This window comes from Gossypium hirsutum, chromosome A02 (genome assembly GCF_007990345.1).
Source record: "Gossypium hirsutum isolate 1008001.06 chromosome A02, Gossypium_hirsutum_v2.1, whole genome shotgun sequence".
In the NCBI taxonomy this organism is placed as follows: Eukaryota; Viridiplantae; Streptophyta; class Magnoliopsida; order Malvales; family Malvaceae; genus Gossypium; species Gossypium hirsutum.
In genome coordinates, this window is record NC_053425.1 from 87208739 (window position 1) to 87231595 (window position 22857).

General features: G+C 35.3%; 1 protein-coding gene across 4 annotated transcripts; it reads left to right on the plus strand.

Moving 5' to 3' along the window:
• Nucleotides 1-15125: 15125 nt before the first annotated feature.
• LOC107951910 (uncharacterized) lies at nt 15126-22651 on the plus strand. 4 transcript variants are annotated; one of them, XM_041085132.1, is made up of 15 exons: nt 15126-15677; nt 16989-17382; nt 17463-17640; nt 17723-17862; nt 17941-19159; nt 19254-19357; nt 19520-19664; nt 19965-20033; nt 20169-20214; nt 20317-20687; nt 20871-20950; nt 21082-21217; nt 21643-21832; nt 21953-22035; nt 22299-22651. In XM_041085132.1, the coding sequence occupies exons 1-15, from the start codon at nt 15572-15574 to the stop codon at nt 22431-22433; spliced, it is 3396 nt and encodes a 1131-aa protein (XP_040941066.1). In that variant the 5' UTR covers nt 15126-15571; the 3' UTR covers nt 22434-22651. The 4 variants fall into 4 exon arrangements, with proteins under 4 accessions (XP_040941066.1, XP_040941074.1, XP_040941071.1 ...); XM_041085137.1 differs by having other exon boundaries at nt 15250-15677; nt 22317-22651; XM_041085143.1 differs by lacking the exon at nt 15126-15677 and having other exon boundaries at nt 17244-17382; nt 17453-17640.
• The last annotated feature ends 206 nt before the right edge of the window (nt 22652-22857 follow it).

Here is a 22857-nt window from a genome sequence, read left to right on the forward strand (position 1 = left end):
CAAATGTGAGAATGATCTAATTGGTAATGGTATGTTTGTATAATAAAGTATGCGATGAAATATTCTTATGTATTAGTGCATATTCTGCCCAAAAGCCTTATGATCTGAGTATGGGTTGGGTTGAGCTAGATGTGCCAGTACAAGGTAAGGATTATGATTTGTAAGCTTACATATATGTGGTAAGGAATATGTTGGTTCTTTATGTGCCTATGGTAATTTAGTACTTGTCATGTTGAAATACTTAAAAGTATGGATGTGATTATGAACAAGTGGAAAGGATTATTGAAAGTTGAAAATCGATGAAGAATGTGCTTTGGAAATATTTGACCATCTAGGTCATTATTATTCGAAAGTATATATGTGGCAGCCAAGTGTTGCGTTTAATGATATTATAGATCGAGGTGAAGCTCTAGATTAACTTCATCGAACAGTTGAAATGAATGACCGATGATAGTGATTGAGAACACTTTGTTTTGCTTAAAACTTACTAAGCATTAAATGCTTACTCCGTTCTTTGAATCTCTGTTTTATAGATTTTGGTTCGTCAGCTATCGGACTCGGGATTATTGAACTCGAAGTCGCCCACACTATCAAAACCCTTTTGGTACACTTTTGGTTGAACTCTGAAAATTGCATGTATAGGACTACCCTTTTGTTGTTGGTCATGTACCCTTTGGATTTGTATAATTTTGGATAGCCATGCGAAAATGGCTTATATATGTTTGAGCATAATGTTATACTCATTTGGTATGGATATGCTTAACAAGGATTGGCCATGGGAATGGTTAATCACTATCATAATTTGTGCTAATTATGCTAAAAGGGCTAGTTGAATCATGGAAACTATGAAATAGGTAAAGTCTACCTTAAAGGCAGATGCTGACAGCAGCAGTGATGTAGATTTGGAAAATCACTAAAAATAGTAGGAATGGAATTAAATAGTGAATAAATTATGAAAACGAACCTTGATGAATCTATTTTCATATAAAAGTAACGAAACGTTCATATGAACAGTATATTATGAGATGCTAAAGTTTTCGTGAAACAGGGCCAGAACAGTTTCTGGATTCCCTGTTCCGACTTTGGAAATTCATCATAAATTAACCAGAGATAATTAGGAGTCATGCCATATATGTATAGATTCCTCTCTGAGTCTAGTTTCTATAGAAACAAACGGCATCAGTATTGAAGCCCTGTACAGGGAGATATCCAAATTGTAATGCGTGAAGGTCAGTGTAGTCGCACCCTGTAACAGGGGAGACTTTAACTAATAAACTGTACTAATTGGCCTGACCAAAAATTCTAGAAAAAATATGTAGATGGGCATATGAGTCTAGTTTCAGGGAAAAATTACAAAACTGATTTTCGAGTTGTGAAACTCAATATATGATTTTTAAGGTGACAGTGATGCAGTTAGCCAACTGCCTGGAAATTTTTAAAATGGACTGCGATAGTAAGCGAATTTAGTCTGTGAACCCCTCGTGTCCGACTCCGGCAACGGTCTCGGGTACGGGGTGTTACAGACTCAACTCAACGAGCTCGGGCATTTGCATCCATAAGTGAACTCGGACTCAACTCAACGAGTTCGGATGCCTAGTTACATTTCACGAACTCGGACTCAATTCAACGAGTTCGGACATTCGCATCCATAGGTGAACTCGGACTCAACTCAACGAGTTCGGATGCTCAACCATCCTAGTGACATGTCACTTGTATCCTAATCTATTCCTAAGGTTCAAACGGGCTTTTTTCCTCGATCTCACATTGCCGTCTTCCATGGAATATCGGAACCGATACTCGGTAGCAATTCATATTTATCAAGTAGTAAACATAATTTGCATATTACTCAACATTAACCACAAAGCATAATATTTCACGATTAAAAATCAGCGTATCATATAATTAACATCAATAACTTAAAAATAACAATTATGCTACATTATTTACACATGAACTTACCTTGGTACCAAAATATAAAGATTTTGCAATTTAGTCCACAATCTTTTCTTTTCCTCGATCGCGACTTGAATCTCATTTCTCTTGATCTATAATGCCAAATTAATCTTATTTAATACATACATTCATCAAAACAGCATTTAATACGAACTTTGGAAAAATTACACTTTTGCCCCTAAACTTTTGCATAATTACACTTTTGCCCCTAGGCTCGGGAATTAAACTTTATTCCTTATTCTTATGTTTTATAACATGCTGATCACTTTTCCCTTCTATGGCAACATCAAATTCTCTCTCTAACATATACTTGTGACTATTAGGTATTTTTGCCGATTAAGCCCTTTTACTCGTTTTCACTCAAAACCGAGTAGCACAAGTTGTCTAACATAATTTAAAACCTCATATTATATCATAGAACATCAAAATACACAAATTTCACCTATGGGTATTTTTCCAAATATAAACCCTAGGTTGAATTATTGCTAACATAAGCTTAATCGAGCTACCGGGATTCCAAAAACGTAAAGAACATTAAAAACGGGGCTTGGAATCACTTACTATGGAGCTTGGAAGCTTGAAACAAACCCTAGCTATGGAGAACCCTTGAAATTTCGGCTAATGAAGAAGATGGACAAAAATTGGCTTTTAATTTTGTTTTTAATTCATTTTAATAACTAAATGACCAAAATACCCTTACTACTAAACTTTCCAAAAATTCCTTCCATGTCCTAATTTTGTCCATGAACTTAAAATTGGTCAAATTGCTATTTAAGACCTCCTCATTAATATTCCAAAACAATTTCATACTAAAAACTTCTAGAATGCAAGTTTTGCAGCTAATTCGATTTAGTCCCTACTTTCAATTTAAGCACTTTAGGCATAGAATTTCATCACGAAATTTTCTCACAATCATGCAATCATATCATAATCTTCAAAATAATTATAAAATAATTATTTCTATCTCGGATTTGTGGTCTCGAAACCACTATTCCGATTAAGCCCTAATTCAGGATATTACAAATAAGGTGAGTTTCTAAGCCCTACTTCTGGGTGATAAATGATTATATGTTGCTTGCATGAACTAGGGAATGCATGAATAATGTTATTGATTCATGACAAGTTGATTATTGTTGCTTTAAGATAGATGATGATTAGATGAATGTACTGCTAAATAATTGGGGAAAAAATTCTATGGGATAGATGAAATTAGGAAGGGAAATAGGGAGAGAACCTATTAGTTACCGCCTCAGGTGAAGTTCCGGTCCTTATAGAGGGAATATTGCAATGTTCGAGCATTAAGGTTAGATGGTGTAAAGGAGGTAATGGAGGAGTATTTGGGAAATAAAAATCATGGAGTGGTATTTACCATGATGGAGGTATCGACTGGTCCTTCGGGGTGACACCGTGATGATATATGACGTAAGACCATAGATGAAAGATGCTATGGTAGCCTGGTATGAGGTCCGTAGCATAAGACCATCGATGAAAGATGACTTAACAACATGGTACAAGGCAAAGGTATATGGCATAAGACCATGGATGAAAGACGTCATGGTGGCACGGTACAAAGTATAATGTATACGGTATAAGACCATAGATGAAAGATGTTATGGCAGTCATATATAATGGGTAAAACCATGGATGAAAGACTCAATGATATCATATAATAGTAAACCATGATGGCAAACCGGTGTAAGACCATGGATGAAAGACTCCATGACATCCATAAAGACAGTCCGTTGGGATAGTAAACACAGAACAAAGATAGTCTGCTAGGACAATAAACACAAAACAGACAATCTGCCAGGACAATAAACACGGGGTGGTCCTTCAAGGGTTTAAGACCTTAGCTTAACTAAGACAACCAAAAGAGTCCACCGGTATGTAGGAGCAAATAGTTTGCTGGGACATTAAACATGGGTATTATGTTAAGTCAAACCATGGTGGTATGGCGTTACGACATTATGAAAAGTCTGCCAGAACGGTAATGCAGAAAGATCCATCGATATGTAAGACATGAAACCCCCAATAGGGAAGTTCGCCACACAAGAGGTACACCATGGGCTAAAGTCGAAAGAACAGTGTGAATTACACGATAAATTACAAATATGCAAAAACGAGGTGCACTCAAGGGGCGTAGATCTTCGGATTAATAAATGGATACACCAATGATGATGCAAAATGGGGCCAACAGTACGATAATCGAGTTTTCTAGAGAAGCAATGAACCTTATGAAGAAAGGCATATATGAGACAAAACTACATCATGAGCCTTAGGTTGATGGAAAGACAACTAACATTCTGTAGGGAGAAGACGTGGAAAATGGCTAGTTGTTTAGAATAGATTATAAACATAATATAAGAATACTAATTAGCAACAGGTGATTAAACGAAACCCAGATAGTAGGGATCCGCAGGTAAGGGTTCCCCAAGCGCGGAATATGTCCATTGACAACCTACAAGATAACGATTCACCAAGAATAGTGGAGAACAAGTAAAAAGGTAAAGTCGGGACTTTGATAAAATCTGTGATATATTAAGAGAAGATAGGGAGTGTAAATCTTTGCCCAAAACTTGTTTCTTATCATTCTCTTGCAAGTTGGTTATATTATGTTTTTTTAGAAAATTCTCACTAAGTTCATTAAAACTTATAGGTTTTACCACTTAATCGTAGGACAAAGCGTGAGAAAGGATTTGAGTGGAGGTACCAAGCCAGCTATCACTTGATCAATGTAGCGTAGTAGAAGCTATGTTTGTATATAGAGTGGTACTTACAAAGGCCTTGTCTTGAGGGTTAAGACAAACATAATAATTGTAGAATCATATTCAAACAGTGAAACTGTACACAAAAACTAAGGCCACAGGAAATCATTATGGATTTTCTTTAATTATGATGTTAGAGGTAATTAGGCCTACGTGTTATAGTGGCTCTTATATGTAACTAAATTTATGATGGATGTATAGTAAAAATAAATGGGTTTTTGTAGCATCCAATACCTGGCCCCAATGATCAGGTTGGGTATAGGATGTTACAATTTAGTGGTATTAGAGCTTCTATTTACCTGATCCTCTGGACGTGTGAAGTTGGAAGACAACCCCTCTATACATAATATAGTGGCGATGGCTTAGTCCCTTAAGATTTATTGTAAATAGTGGGTATAACGAGAATTAGTACTAGATTTGCAGATCATGTCCTTCTAAAACTCTTCCCACTTAGCTCCAGAAATATTCATGGCATCAAAGCCTGGACCCTAGTTTATGAACTGGCGAAGACAACTGAAGTTCACATGACTCAAATCGAAAGAGCCCAAGCAACATGAGCATGGAAGATGTAATTAGATTTCAGCTTGGGAAGATAATCCATGATTCTCTCCTCAATGCCTGCCTTAAATTGTGCCAGGGCTTCAATGTTTTCCTTTTGAATCTTCTCTAGGTCTGCCAACCATTGCTCCTCCTGTGCCTTGATTTGTTCCTCCAACTGGTGAACCCTACCCTCAGACTCTATCTTTAGAGAGTTGTACTTAAACTCCTAATCGAAGGCAGATTTCTCAAATTTTTTCTCTTGAAGGGTTGTGACCTCTTACATTTGACGGTGTTTAGCCAACTCTTGATCCTTATAAGCTAAGTCTGTCTTAATTTGGGCATGTCCAACTTTGACCTTGATGCATCGTTCGTAAATAGCCTAACCAAGAAAACTGCCTTGCTCTATCCAGATATGGTAGGAATCTATCAAATCCCAGAGAGTAGGTTTACGAGCTTCTAAAGAATAAGAGAGAGCACATTCCTTCAGTGCTTGGGGTAGGTCCCTCTCCCATCGTTGGTTAATCTTTCTTAGAGAGAAAGGAGGCTAACCTAAAGCAAAATGGTCCTTCTAGGGGAGCAAAACCAATGTCTCAATGGAAGGACCAAGAGGATGTCTCGGTCTAATAGCAAGAAAGAGTGGCATAAAAGGGACAAAGAGTGGAGTAAGCGTACCAAGCAGACTTTGAGTAAGGGGACAGACATCCGCGGGAGTAGTGACAGACTCAGCTTGAGTCTCGTGGTGAGCCAAGGGGATAGGCAGAGTAGACTCCCTCTCAGAAGTAACTGGTCTCTTGCCTCTTCTATGGCAAATCCATTTACTGCCACTACCCTATTTTGTACTACTAGAGTCCCTATCAATCCTTAGCCTCTTACGATTACTATCAGCCACCTGCGCCCTCGCATCAGTATCATCAGCAACCTTTAAAGCCTTTTCTATAATGGCGTCCACATCCATGTTGTTTGAATTCTGAGAAGGAGTGGATGATTGAGCAGAGCCTGCAAGAGAAAAATTAGGATTAGCCATACAAGAAACAAAATTCTTTATCTAAGAGACTTACCTACGACCCTTGTAGGAGGAATGGACCAGGGGAGTATGCATAGCCTGTAGTAAGAATAAAAGAAGTTCAAAGGTTCATCTTTCCTCTTAACCAAAATAGCGGCTAAGTCATCAAAAGCCTTGTAAGGCGACACTACATCTAAAGGGCGTGTGAGTCGAGAAATGGCCTCAGTCGTATTTACTAAAGGCATGTAACCATTAAGACTATGATTATCTAAGCATAAAAGAAAAAATGTTTCTGGCAGTAACAAGATCCTCCAACACAAAAGAGCGGCCCAATTTCAAGTGGTTTAACTGATACTCCGTGGTCTCATTATCTAGTTGCTTCATGCAGGTACAAACATGCTCTGAGGGAATGGACCATTAGGTCAGGAACCCAAACCCACCACTTAGCTTACACCTCACCCAAATAAATTTGTTTCTATTATGGTGAAGGTTGGAAGCCTAGTTTTTAATTATGGGCTTATACATTTGATGAGCACTAAAATAGGCCAACCAAATTGAGGCTCCTAAGGAAGTTAACTTTAATTGATATAATCACTGGAAAATACCAAAAAGGGGTGGCTCGCCCCTTAGGATACAATCGATGAAATAGACAACCAGGGTACACCAAGAAAAGCCAATGAGTTGTCTAGGTACGATCCTATACTTATGAAGAACAGAGTAAAAAAAAATTAAGGGGGAAGGGATTCTTCCTAAACCCCTTGATAAACCCACTAGAAGTAATACATGCCCAAATAAACCCAATCCTATGACTTTGATGCAGTGTGCACTAGATGCTTCACCAAGAAGACTGAGAAATCACTTGTTGATGGATGGCCTCTACTCGTGAACAGTCCAGATTTGCCAGTCGGGCAGATGGTTTAAAATGTTGGGAACATACTAGACCACCCAGGTGAATAGGGATGTCAGCCTCTAAGTTAAAAGTGGGTTGTCTTAGGAAAGACAATTTTACCTAGTGACTGCTTCAGATCTACCTCAAGCGGAAATTTCGAGGACAAAATTTTCTTTAAGCGTGGGGAGTTGTCACGTCCAAATTTCCAGAATACCCGAACTCAAGAAGGAGACGAGGAGCTAATTGAATAGTAATGGAAAGTTAGGGGCACTAGCAATAAATTTAGATAATTAAGCGGTTGGTTAGGAGAAAGTTAGACTCCTAATATGGTTTGGTTAGATTGCAACAAACTAGTTACATAGTGGGAAACATAGTAATTAGGACTGTGTGGTGGTGACGGTCTGTGACGATCACGCCATGAGGATAGGGATGGCGAACTAATTAGCGGGAAAGCCCGCCTAATAAGATTCTTGCCACAACAAAGAACTCGCCACTCCGCGAAGTGGAACTCCGTAGTATTGGCTAAGTTCAACAAAGTACTTCGCCACAAAGTTCCCAACCTTGTTTTGTCTAAGTCTCGTGACTTAGGCGGTCTTCGCCAGCGCAGTCTCCCAAACAGTACCAACTCGACAAAAGAGGGTGTAACACTATTCAACAAATTTGTCTTTTCCTCGATTATTCCCGATTTGATCCAATTTCTGATCTATATAGTTATTCAATTCAATTTATCAATTCAAAACATTTTATAACATCTTATTATAAGTATGAATCAGTTCAATTTTTAGTTTTTTGAATGCCCCTAAATTTTTTTACTTTATTCAATTTAGTCCCTAAAACCGAAATTGCAATATCTTTCAAATTTGAGCTTTGATTTGGAAACTGATCTTAATTCCATCCTTTAGGACTCTCTACTATCAATAATTACAGAAATTTCACACCAATTTTGAAATTTATACACTTTATTCCCTTTTCATATCTAAGCTTAAAATCTAGCCATTTAACATTAATTTCATCAAGAGTTCATCAATGGAAACTTTTAGAAACTTTAACTGTTTTACAAATTGGTACATAGGCTAGCCAAATCAAGCTCCCACGACCTTAAAAACATAGAGATTACAAGAAAAAAGACTTGAATTACCTTAGCAATTTGAAGATAGATTGTTCTGAAATATAAAACCCTATCTTCTTTTGTTTCTTAAGAATGAATGGTGGAAAAGAAAAGAATTATGGCAATTCTCTATCATTTCTCCCTGTTATACCATGATTAAGCATTATTATTTTGGTTTAATTTAAGTAAATTTTACTTTAATTAATCTAATTAACCTTTTAAGCATAACTTAGTGGATTCATCCATCATTTCCCACTAACATACGTTACAAATTGGTCCAATTACTCTTTTGGTCCTTTAACTAGTTAAAAATATATAGTGTTTAAACTTTTATAAATTTTACAATTTAGTCATTGCACCTCAATTAACTATCAATTCGGCAACATTAAGAAACCAAAATTTCATATATTTTTATACTAGTCCGTAAATATTAATATTTAATATTTACAAGCTCGGACATCAGACACCGAAAATGGAGTTCTAAAATTGTCGATCTGACACCACTGAAAAATAGGTTGTTACAACTCTCTCCCCTTAAGAAATTTTGTCCTCAAAATTTTACTTGAGAATAAGTTAGGGTATTATGATTTAATGTTGTCTTCCAGTTCCCATGTAGCCTTTTTTGTGCTGTGACAATGCCATAATACTTTCACTAGTGATATTCGTCTGTTTTGTGATTCTTTTACTTCTCGAGCCAAAATCTTAACTGGTTTTTCACTATACATCAAATCAGGCCATAGTTTAATTTCATCGGGAGATATCAGGTAAGAAGGATTTTATAGATATCGTCATAGCATCGACATGTGAAACACGTTATGAATCTTTTCGAGTTTCAGAGGAAAAGCTAATCAATAGGCTACCAGACCAACCATTTTCTAGAATCTTGTATATCCCTATAAATCTCAGACTAAGTTTTCCTTTTCTGTCGAAACCAGAACTTTCTTTTAGGATGAGACCTTCAAAAACACTTTATCGTTGATCTAAAATTCAAAATCTTTTCTTTTCAAATTAGCATAAGATTTTTATTGATTTGAGGTAGCTTTCAAACAATCCTGTATAACTCTAAATTTTTCATCTATCTCTTGTATCAGATCAGTCCTTGCCAACTTTCTTTCACTCAACTCTAACCAGTACAATGGAGTTCTGCATTTTATATCATATAAAGCCTTGTATGGTGTTATTTTGCTACTCGACTGGTAATTGTTATTTTATGCAAACTTAGCTAACGGTAGAAATTTCACCTAGTTGCTTTTGAATTCAATAATACAACATCACAACATCTCTTTAATTATCTGAATTACTTGTTCTAATTGTCCGTCAATCTGAGGATTAAATGTTGTACTAAATTTCTGTTTCGTGCCTAAAGCTTCATTAACTTACCAAAAAATCTAGAGGTAAATCTCGAGTTTTGATCTGAAATGATAGATAGTGGCACACCACGCAATATGACAATCTTAGAAATATAAAGTTCAGCCAACTTCTCGAGTGTTAGTCAATTCTAATAGGAATAAATTGTACTAACTTGATCAATCTGTCAACTATTACCCAGTTTCTATCTTTCTTTTCCAGTGATAAAAGGGAAACATAATACAAAATCTATAGTAACTTGTTCCTATTTCCATTTTAGAATCTTCACAGGCTATAACAAACTTGACAGAACCCGGTGTTTGACTTTAACTTGCTGACATATCAAACACTTTGCTACCTATTATGAAATTTCTTTTTCCATTCCCAGCCACCAAAACAACTGTTTCAAGTCATTATACATTTTGTTATCGCCCAGATGTATCGAGTAAGAACTATTGTGAGCCTCACGTAAAATGTCTCGTTTCAAGCCTATAATTTCAATATACACAAACAGTTTCAATAGTATATATTCCCGTTATCACCAATATTAAACTCGCTAGTCTGATTAGCTTCAACAAATTCCTGTTTAGCTTGAAACTTAGAATCGTCTTTTTGTAACTCCTGAATCATTTAAAGAAATATCAGTTTAACTCTTAAATCGACTAAAACAGAACCATTACATTCTAGAGTCAAGTGAGTTTTCATCACTTTCAACTGTTCAAAACTCTGTTGGCACTTATCTGACCAAATAAAAGTAACATTCTTCTGTAGTAGTTTTGTCAATAGGAGAGCTAATATCGAAAATCCTTTAACAAATCGTCGATAACATCTAGCTAGTCCCACAAAGCTTTGTACCTCAGTGACATTCTTTGGTAGTTTCCAATTTATAATTACAGAGATTTTATTCGAATTAACTCAGATACCTTCAGCCGAAATTATGTGTCCCAAAAATTCTACTTCTTGTAGCCAGAACTCACATTTACTGAATTTTTACATACAACTGTTTCTTTTGTAATGTTTGCAATACAGTTCTTAGATATTGATCATGTTAAGTTTCATTCCTCAAGTAAATTAGAATGTTTCCAATAAACACAATAACAAATCTGTCTAATTACGACTAAAAAATTTAGTTCATTAGATCCATAAAAGCGACTGAGGCGTTAGTTAGCCCAAACGACATTACCAAAAATTCATAATGTTCATATTGAGTTCGGAAAGCAATCTTTAATACATATGGCTCATTAACTTTAAGTTGATAAGCTTGATCAAAGATGAGTCTAAGATCCAACATTTTGGAAAATGCAGTATAGCCAAGTCATTTTTGACACCTCCACCTAAAAAGTCGAGAGATCTCCAAAGTCATTTATCCACTTCTTCAAGTATTTCGAGGAAAGACATGCTAAGATGTAATACTTCACGACTCTAGGTTACGTTCTTAGTTACGCAAGAAATATTCTCAATGTGGATAGAACATTTTACAAACATCATAAGAGAAACCATATAAGTAAGTGCAAGTTGAAAATGAGCTTGTTTTAAATGCGGTTCCAAAGAACATTTCAAAAAAGATTGCCCGAGAAGAGAAATGTCTAAACAGAGTTACCAAAGGCCTCAAGATACGCCGGTGACTGAAACGACGGAAATGTGCAAGTGTACACAATCGCAACAAGTAATAAAGTGACAAGTAAATGTCGAGCTATCGTACCCACAGGGACTGTGAAAAGAATTATTTATGAATGCTATTTAAAACACTTTGGTGAAGAAAAATATTTTGTTTAAAAAGGGTGATTAAAAACTAAGATTTTAAACTAAGAAAATCCTTTAACAAATCGTCGATAACATCTAGCTAGTCCCACAAAGCTTTGTACCTCAGTGACATTCTTTGGTAGTTTCCAATTTACAATTATAGAGGTTTTATTCGAATTAACTCAGATACCTTCAGCCGAAATTATGTGTCCCAAAAATTCTACTTATTGTAGCCAGAACTCACATTTACTGAATTTTTACATACAACTGTTTCTTTTGCAATGTCTGCAATACAGTTCTTAGATATTGATCATGTTAAGTTTCATTCCTCAAGTAAATTAGAATGTTTCCAATAAACAAAATAACAAATCTGTCTAATTACGACTAAAAAATTTAGTTCATTAGATCCATAAAAGCAACTGAGGCGTTAGTTAGCCCAAACGACATTACCAAAAATTCATAATGTTCATATTGAGTTCGGAAAGCAATCTTTAATACATATGGCTCATTAACTTTAAGTTGATAAGCTTGATCAAAGATGAGTCTAAGATCCAACATTTTGGAAAATGCAGTATAGCCAAGTCATTTTTGACACCTCCACCTAAAAAGTCGAGAGATCTCCAAAGTCATTTATCCACTTCTTCAAGTATTTCGAGGAAAGACATGCTAAGATGTAATACTTCACGACTCTAGGTTACGTTCTTAGTTACGCAAGGAATATTCTCAATGTGGATAGAACATTTTACAAACATCATAGGAGAAACCATATAAGTAAGTGCAAGTTGAAAATGAGCTTGTTTTAAATGCGGTTCCAAAGAACATTTCAAAAAAGATTGCCCGAGAAGAGAAATGTCTAAACAGAGTTACCAAAGGCCTCAAGATACGCCGGTGACTGGAACGACGGAAATGTGCAAGTGTACACAATCGCAACAAGTAATAAAGTGACAAGTAAATGTCGAGCTATCGTACCCACAGGGACTGTGAAAAGAATTATTTATGAATGCTATTTAAAACACTTTGGTGAAGAAAAATATTTTGTTTAAAGAGGGTGATTAAAAACTAAGATTTTAAACTAAGAAATTAAAGGAATAAATCTCAAATGCACGATTTCAAAATATGATTTAATCAAGATGACATAATTGTGTTGATTTAATTACATTTCTTTAACTTAGAATTATTAAACTCATATTTATGTTGTTACGAATAAATTCACGGCAACTCAGTAATTTGCTAACTTATGAACATATTCACCTACACAAATCCATTCATCTCTTAACATATCCCTATGTTAATTTAAATGATTAAACATATTTTAATAAGCAAAACATGTTATGACACATACATACTCATTAAATTGAACTAACCTCTTGCATATCCCTATGTCAATTCAACCGATTAATTAAATCTAATAAGCACATAAAAGAGTATGTGAGGTAACAAGGTATCCCTGCCTTGAAACAGTTTAATCACAATAATCTTGCAAGTTATGCAAGGCAAGTGTATTGCCAGATACATTGCTAATTTAACCTTCAGCTACCTTAGAAGAATAAACATGCACTGATTAAGTATTGCATCCATTAATTACAATTTCAATCTGTTTAAATAATTAATTCATTAGCTACCTCACAATTGTAATGCAAGAATAACTTAGGCATGATTTTACTTAATCAAGCATTTTACCGAGGCCTATAACATCATAAACACAATTTTAATAATTTAAGTAGATGAAATACAATTAAACCAACACGAATTAAATTCAAGCTAAACTGATTAAATTAACCATTCCAACAACATAAATATTCATAGATATGTTCATCATAGCAACAACAAAAATTAAAGAGATAGGGAACAAGAATCAAATCCGGTGTTTTTCCGTGGCTTGACTAAGTTGCTCCGTCTTTCTTATTTGTTGTCCTTGCAGATCAAGGCTGCTATGAACACTTAAGTGTTGCTCAAAAATTGCTGAAGAATAAACCTTTCCTAAGGGGAGAAATTGGCACAAGAGCAAGGGACTTGAAATGGAAAAATGAAAGGAGAAGGTAAGAGAGGAGAGAAGAGATGTGAATGAATTGAGGTGTGCTTTGAATGATCAGCCAAGAGGGGTTTTTTATAGCTGAATGTGGCAGCTAAAATTTGCTAAAAATAGCAGCCAAAGAGCCACCCCTTGGCCGGCCATCTATGTGGCAAAGTTGATGGCGTCAACTTTGCTAAATATGGCTTGGGGAAAATCCACAAAGCCACCAATTGTGGAGGGGCTTGAATGCAACTTTGACAAGTCTTTAAGGGCTTCTTTGCAAGCTTAATTAATCAGCTAATAAGCTGATTTGGGTCAGCATATGGATGGTTTTGGGCTGCCCAATCCTTGGCCTGTTCAGTTCAATCGATTCGGTTCAACTGGACCACTTTTTTCATAATTAATTAATAATAATTTATTTAGCCCAAATTAAATTGGGTGTAAATTAAAATTAATTATATTATGAACTAATACACATAATTCGACCGTTTTAGGCTGGAAATTAAGTTGCCTCGATACTTTAAATTGCTTCTCGGTTTTGTGCTTTTGGTAGTGTCTGCTGAGCCATTTTTCGCCCTTTGCGCAAATCTGTCGAAAATAACCAAAATTCATTAAAAATAACTATAAAATTAAATAAATTTCAATGTGTTCATATTTTAAGTGCACTTTAATTATTTTATAAAAATTAATTATTTTTCGACAAGAATTTAACCGAGTTCTCATGAATTTAAGTTAATAAGGGTATGAAAAAGTGTGTAAATTTTTGTGTTTCCAGTGACTAGTACAAGAAGTGTTCAAAACATGAATAAACCAATTTGCAAGCATTGGGGTAAAAATCACTTCGGAGAGTGTAGACTAAAAATGAGAGCTTGTTTCAGATATGACTCCACCGAACATTTTATGCTAGATTGCTCGAGGAAGTCAGATGTTATCAGTGATCAGGCTGCTAAGTTGATGTCAACTCTGCAAATAGGTAAAAAGTTAGGAATTGGTAATAATGTCAGAGCCAGTCGAGGTGGAATAAAGATGCGACCGTGAGATCTGAAGCTCATGCACCTGCTAATAGATTTGATATGTAAACAATATATTAATTGTATTAAAAAATAATGGAAGCAACTTAAATTAAGATCATCCTGCAAAGCATAGTTTTTTGGCACCAATAAAATAGTATCACATCATCAAATTTTAAAGATATACAAATAGTACTATACACTCATATATATATAAATATATGCCACTTTCTCTAACTTAATTTAACTTTAATTAAATTAAGAATCAAAATTTTGAGAAAAAAAATGTTGGAACTATAGTGTAAAAAAACCATAAGAAAAAAATTTAAAAACCTAAAATAAATAATTGAAAATTAAACGAAGAGATCAAAGAAAAATTGAAAATAAAGAAAAAAATTTAACCACCAAATAAAAAAAACTAGGAAATTGAAAAATTATAGTCACCACAAATTGTATCATCAAACTTTGTTAAGTGATTAAAAACTATAAAAAAAATGAAATAGAGAACAATTTAAAATGAAAAAAAAATTGACTATCTAGAAATTAAAAACTTTTAAAAAGATAATTGCACAAAAATAAAAAAAAATTATAAGGTTATAAAAAAATATGTTCGTTTATTTTTAAAAAAAAATTAATTATGTTAAATATCGTTATCTTTAAAAATGAATAACATGATAATATTTGAATGGTGCTTCAAAACGAAACCTTTTAGAATATTTTAATATAAATTATTCTCAAAACAATAGATTAATTAACCGCATTATGTTTTTTTGAACCTTAATTAATCGCATTGTTAACCAAATTAATCCCAGAAATATAATCCTAAGTCGAGAAGATTATAATAGAAAAAATAATGAAAGGTGTAGAAAATGTAAAACACATACGCGAAAGCTAAATCAGCATCACACCAAAACATAACCTAACGGTCCTCGTCTTGAAATTTTCCATAATTTTTTCTTTCCTTCCAAACACTGCCTTTCCTTTGGTTCCTTCATTTCATTTTCCCTTCACATTCTTTCATTCCTTCTTCTTCCGCTTTTCTATTAATTGGTTCTTTGTAAGCTTTGTTGTGGCTGTGGTTTGCAGTTTCCATGAATAAATACAGAGATATAGAAAAAGGGGGAAAAACAATGATTCGTTCGATTGAGAGATGTATTCTTTGATTTGATTTGCTAGTTTTTTTACTTGGTGAGCCAAAAATGGACATGCCAAAGCAGGTGACGGTTCGTGACTTGGTGGAGGAAGCCAGGAAGCGGATCGTGATTTTTGCTATCTGCGTCGTTGGATTGTCCTATCTCATGTCACGTTAAGTTCTCAAATGCTCTCCTTTCTTTCTTTTGTATTTTTCATCTACTTGCTACTGAATTTACTATATACTTTTGATTGTTTAATTATTCCTTTTGATCTTCGAGTGTAGCTTGATTAATACTTTATTCAATTACTTACTTGCTACTGGATTTACTACATGATTTTGATAGCTTAACTTTTAGTTTGATCTTCAAGTTTGATTGATTAGTACTTTTATTCAATTACTTGTTATTGAGTTCAGTTAGGATTTTGACTCTGTTCAATTACTCTTTTAAAACTAAATTTTTAGTAACTTTAATTTTGCTTCGTCTCATCCATTACTAATAGGAAATCGGACCGGTTATAGTTTATGTAGCCTGCAGGTGTAGCATTGAAGTTTTATTAAACTTCGGTTTCAAATTAAAGTGGCACCAGGATTTCAAATAGTCATTTTTTTCCTATTTGCCGGAATTGATGTTCTATAACCTACCAGTTTAGTCAGTCTTGCATTCGGCTGTCTAGGTGATGAATTCAAGTTGCAGCCACCAAGTATTTAACTATTGTTGAGGTCACTCAGTTCGAAACTAGAACTTTAGTTAACATCATTTATGTGATCAAAAGTTTTACACTTGTTAAAGAACAAAAAAAAATTGCACTTGCTGGTGTTTCACTTCAGTTCCTTAATGTGAAATTGCCATGAACTATAGTCATAAAGAGAGCACTAGTTCCTTTTTCTTTATACACATTACCTGCCAGTTCAGTGTAATGCTACCAATTAATGCTGCTACTTCATTGATAAAATAGTAATCATTGTACAGATTGCTACAATTAGGGTAAAAAGAATCAATTGTTAAGAAAACTCTTTGGTTGCAGCTTAATGTAATGCAGTCAGTGGATTCTTTCACCGTACTTGTATGATTAAGAATTATGTTTTTAATTCTGTTTTGTTTCAGTTGTTTGGAGTTTCACTTTCTTATGATACTTTTTACCCCTCTGTGGACCAAGCACACACTAGTGCGGTTTTTCATGGGTTGTTAAGTCAGTTTCTTTTTTTTTCTTATGGACACTTAGATTTGAATACTGAACAATGTAGGCACTGGGGGGATATAGCCCCAGAGATGAGCATTATATGGCATGATTCATGTAACTGACCTCAATTAGGTGGGATTAGATTTCTGTAACCATGAAAAATTGAAACATATCAAGTTCCTACCTTAAAATTTTCTTTACGAGGAAAGATTTTTAAAAGGAAACTTTCTTTACATCATTGCCACTGTATTTTGTTCATCATTTTAAAATATGCTTACTTTTTCCTATTTCTTTTATCAGTGACAAGTTCCTCAGTTTTGGTTAATCTTCCTGCTGCTGCCTCCTTAATCATTCTCCTACGATACATTTCAATAGATTATGAAATGCGGAGGAACGCTGCTGTAAACAACAGAAAATGTGCATCAATGAGTTCATTGACTCCAAAACAACCACCAGAGCATCCTAAAGTTGTTGATCCTTCTGATTGGAGAAGGAAAGTGAATTCTCCTATTGTAGAGGACGCAATAGATCACTTCACAAGACATCTTATATCTGAGTGGGTGACAGATCTATGGTATTCTCGTTTAACACCTGATAGGGAAGGCCCAGAAGAACTGGTGCTGATCATAAATGGTGTTCTTGGGGAGCTTTCAGACCGCATGAAAAATATAAATCTCATCGATTTACTCACAAGGTATGAGTTCATTCCTCCACTGTTTTTGTTATGATTAAGACTGATTAAGAGGATACTGATCTACTTCTAGGGTGATGCAGGGACCTTATTAATCTCATTTGTACTCACTTGGAGCTTTTTCGTGTGAATAAAGCAAAAATTGAAAAGCAACAATCTATACCGCTGACTATTGAACATCAAGATGCTGCAATAAGACGTGTTATGGCTGCAGAGAACAAACTGCACCCAGCTTTATTCTCTACTGAAGCTGAGCACAAGGTTTTTGAGTTTTTCCTTTGACCTACTAGTTCTACCAACATAGTCTATCTGTCTAACAGTACCTTATGCCCTGTTGTTTTAGGTGTTGCAACATTTGATGGGTGGTTTTATATCTTTCACATTCAAACCTGAAGATCTGCAATGTTCTTTCTTTCGGTATGTTGCCAGGGAACTTCTGGCTTGTGCAGTAATGCGACCAGTCTTAAACTTAGTGAGTCCAAGGTGATCAGTCTTTCTATTATTCTTGACTTCATTCATTAATATGCTATTGTTCTTGAGCATCTTGAATTTTGGTCATAGGTTTATAAATGAGAGAATTGAATCTGCTATTATATCTATGACCAAAGCTAAAGGAGTCGATGCTGCAGAAGGTGCATCTCAATACAAATCAAATGGCTCCTCAAGGATCCCTTCTGATCATTTTTCTAAGTTTCTAGATCCTTCTGTAACTGGTGTTGAACTGGTACAATTAAAAACTGATCAGTCCAGAGCTGCTGGAGGCACCACTGCAACAGATAACCTAAACAGAGCACATCTAATGAAGGATCCACTGCTTTCCATGGATACTCGATCTTCCCATTCTTGGAGCTCTGTGACTTTGAACTCTCAAACTAGTGCTGGAAAAGGTATCGAGCAACATCGTACAGGAGGAGAATGGGGTGATATGTTAGATATCATTTCCCGTAGAAAGACTGAGGTACTTGCTCCAGAAAATTTTGAGAACATGTGGACAAAAGGGAGAAACTACAAAAAGAAGGAAAAACGATTGATTGAGCAAGTTCCTCAGCATTACTCTGCTGGGAGCCCTGCTACAGTGGATCATTCAAAAGCAATATCTAAGACAAGAGAGAAGTGTCCTACCAAGCTTAACACATCTGATAGGTGTGCAGCTCAATCTACATTAACTGATCAGCGCAAAATAGAAAAATTATTCCTAAAAGAAGCTAGCAATGTATCGTACTACTCTTCAGTTGCATCTTGGCAGGAAGATGATGAACGCAGCCTTGTTGATTTGGAGGAGGTTGAATCAGAAAGCAGTGATTCTTTTTCTTCAGAAGAAGAAACAGGAACTGTAACGGGTATTGGTTCTCCAGGAACCAAAGTTTGGGATGGCAAGAGTAACAGAAATCTGGCAGTTTCGCATATTCATCATCCACTTGAAAATCCTGAAGGCCATATGGCAAAGAAGGCTGGTAGAAGGCATGTTCAGTATCGAAGATTAACCAGAACCCCATCCAGCAGAAAAAGATCGAGATTGACCTGTCAGAAGTTGCCTGTCTGGCAAGAGGTGGATAGGTCTAGCTTTATATCAGGGGATGGACAGGACATACTTAATTCACCGAATGGACATGAGAAAGCTGATGACTCCAGCAATAATTCTGAGACTGAATTCTTTGGTAGACTTCACAGTGGAGCTACTGCTTCTTTGTCTGCTGCTTCTATCTCTAGTCATAGTTTGACTATTAATTCCTTGCAAAACTCGTTGGTGGTAGATTCTTTCTTTAAATTGAGATGTGAGGTACCTATTGATGATCAGAACAGACTTCAGTATTCTTTCTTTGGTGGTAGATTCTCTTTTTACATGATTAATGCAGTATTATTTCCTTTTGCAGGTTTTGGGTGCAAATATTGTGAAGAGTGGCTCCAAAACATTTGCTGTTTATTCCATATCTGTTACAGATGTAAACAACAATAATAGCTGGTCAATAAAGAGAAGGTGCTTAGAATGTGCTTTCTGGTCATGCACACCCATGATGCATTCTATATGGCATTCATTCTTCATCGCATAGGCTTTTTGGTTGGAGTTTTTAACAATTGCAAATCAGTTATACTTACTTTTCACCTCTATCATTTGCTAATCATTTTAGTTTTCCCTCAGATTCCGACATTTTGAGGAGTTGCATCAACGTCTTAAACAATTTCCAGAGTATAAACTTCACTTGCCTCCAAAGCATTTTCTCTCAACAGGTTTGGACGTTCATGTAATACGAGAACGGTGTAAATTGCTTGACGGATATTTAAAGGTTAAACACTTAACATTTTTCTTTGTCAATGGAGGCATATATGTTGACTGAAATTATTCAAACTGATATTTTACATCCATATTGAGGTTTCTTCCTAAAATATATTTTGGACTGTATGCTTGCTAGGACTTCCATCCATCCAAAGTGCTAGTACGAGATCTATCCATGTTATATATGAGAAATAACTATATTTTTTGTTTGTTTGTTTTGAAAGTAGAAATAACTGTAATGTATGCTATATACAAGTTTTGCTTTATCTGACTACCTTTATAGTAATTATCAATATTTTTGCTGCTTCAGAATCTCCTGCAGCTTCCTACTATTTCAGGATCAATTGAAGTTTGGGACTTCCTAAGTGTTGACTCCCAGGTGAACTTCTATTTTCTTTTTCTAATGGAAAAATAGAGCTTCTCTCTCTCTCTCTCTCTCCCCCGGGTAAGGGGTCAGTCTCAGATTTCTTCCCTTTTAAGCACAATCTCTTATAATATACATTTTGTAATGCAGACATATGTATTCTCAAATTCTTTTTCTATCATTGAGACATTGTCAGGTAATTCAGATTTAATTTCGCAGACCATGCTCATAGTTTGGTTTTCCTTTCATTACATGTATTTGGCTGATTCCATTTTTTGTGTTGCTTGGAACTTTCTAGTTGACCTTGACAGTAATCCATCTGAAAAGAGCAACAAGGCCTCAAGTGTTTTGGTGCCTCTGGTGGGTCCTTTATCTTCTAAGGGAGAACAGTTAGACACTGAAAGCAAGGAATCTGCACGGCAGATGAAGCCAAATCTTGCAATGGATGGATTAAGAAATGCAAAAAATATGTCTTATCCTCCAAAAGTTCTCACTAAAGAACAGGGTAACTCCATTGAAGATTCAGGCAGTAATTCTGATACTGGAATGTCAAAGATTTCATTTGTAAGACACACAGAGAAGAATGTTAAAGGAAAAGCGAATGACGGAATGGAAGATGCTTCTGAGTTGGTTCTTGATGCTGTTTCGCACCCAACCTTTCCTACAGAGGTAATCAGTTTAAGGTCAAATATTTTATTTCCTCTCTGTCCATTTGTAGAGCTAAATGGTCCTTATAACCTTGCTTAATGGAATGTAGAACTTTCTTGTCTAATATTTAGTATTTGTGAACTGACTTGAAATTGTGAGGCTTCTTGGCTCTTCAGAGGTTTAACTGATACATCTTTTGTGCAGTGGGTGCCCCCAAATTTAAGTGTCCCCATTTTAGATTTGGTGGATGTCATTTTCCAGCTCCAAGATGGCGGGTGGATCAGGTACACAAATGGCTTGAGATGAACTATTAACATATGTGTCAGCTTTATATTTTGATCTTCAGCTTGGCACTGTCGCATCTAGTTCTAACCAGATGCACATGTTTTATTGTTTTTATGTATGTGCATTTCAGGAGGAAGGCTTTTTGGGTGGCCAAACAAATCCTACAACTTGGAATGGGTGATGCTTTTGATGATTGGCTGATAGAAAAGATCCAGATGCTGCGCAAGGGCTCAGTTGTTGCTTCAGGAATCGAGCGTCTTGAGAAGGTAATTGTTTGATCTCAGAAATGATATTTCTTTTGAAAATTTAGCAAATGTAACGGGTAATATTTTTTAGATTTATCAGTGGCGTAAAAGCAAATCTCATTTTGACCAAGTTTGCTGGAGGATTTAATGGAAGAGGCAAACCAGCTCCCCGTGATATAAGCAGACTGCCTCCTCATTTGTACCAGAACAAATTATGTTATTTATAGTGGAATTAGTGCATACATCTTATCCTCAATCTCTGTCTTATCTGTTGTAGTCAAGTTGCACCATTTTTTCTCTGTATTTCCTTGATGTTCTTAACATTACTACTTTAATCGTTGTTTTTGGGGACTTGAAGCAGTTTGTATTAAGATGTTTAGAATTCTGAAATGAAAGCACCAATTTTATGCCTGTGCACGGTACTAATATATGTCATTGTCATGCAGATACTTTGGCCTGATGGTATATTCATAACCAAACATCCAAGGCAACAACGTCCGCCATCATCCAGTGGCCCTTCCAAGGCTTCACCTTGCAGTCCGCTACCTCCTGAAACATGTTCATCTAGATTGGGTGATGAGCAGCAACAACTAGAAGCAGAACGTCGTGCAAAATTCGTATATGAGCTAATGATTGGTAATTTTGTTTGTCATGAATGTTTCTTATTAATAATCTGCATTTATACAAGATCCTGTGTTATTAAAATGAAAATTTTCAACCTAAAGAAAGTAAATGAACTTGAATTTCTTGATACAGACAATGCACCAGCTGCTATTGTGGGTCTTGTTGGTCGCAAGGAGTATGAACAATCTGCTAAGGACCTCTATTTCTTCATTCAGGTAATTTAGGAGATAAGAGACTTGGAACAGGGTCTTACTTTCAGAAATAGCACCTCATTTAAGGCTAGGCAAGTTACAGTTGAGCATCATAAGTTATTAATAAAACACCAAACTAGATTGGGGCAACTGTTTTAAGTTGTTAAGACTTGAGGGACACCTTGTTTCCCATTTGCCCATATTGGATGTTAGACCTTATAAAACTCATTACAGTTGGTGATGGTTCATAGCTTAACGAATTTGACTTGTTCATATCCTAATTGCAGTCTAGTGTTTGTTTGAAGCTGCTGGCATATGATCTTCTTGAGCTCTTGCTGTTGTCTGCATTTCCAGAGATGGAGTATGTATTCAAGCAGTTCCATGTAGAAAAACACAAGTTTGGTGAGTTTAAATCAAACTAAGTCGCATTTTCATATAGACAAGCCTGGCTTCATTGTTAACTCTAATCATTAAATCCTTCCGGCTTGGATACAAGAATATGAAGAAGTCCGGAGACAATACTTCAATTGTATCTTACGCCTTCAAATTCTGTCTTTCTTTTTGTCATGGAAATTGTAAGTAAATCTTGAAATTATATGGAGGGATGGAAATCAATCAAGCTTGCATTTATATTTGTTTCTTTTTAGGTTCAGAATTTTAATTTAAAGTTATATAACTTTGTTTATTCATTTGTTCATGAATTTTAACAAATATTTTGAAGATTTGCGAAAATTAAAAAATATTTTCATGAATATTTAACAAACAATCAATTTTGTTCAAAATATGTATATATATTACAACTTATATTATAAATAAAAAAATTTTAATAAATCCAACAATAATATT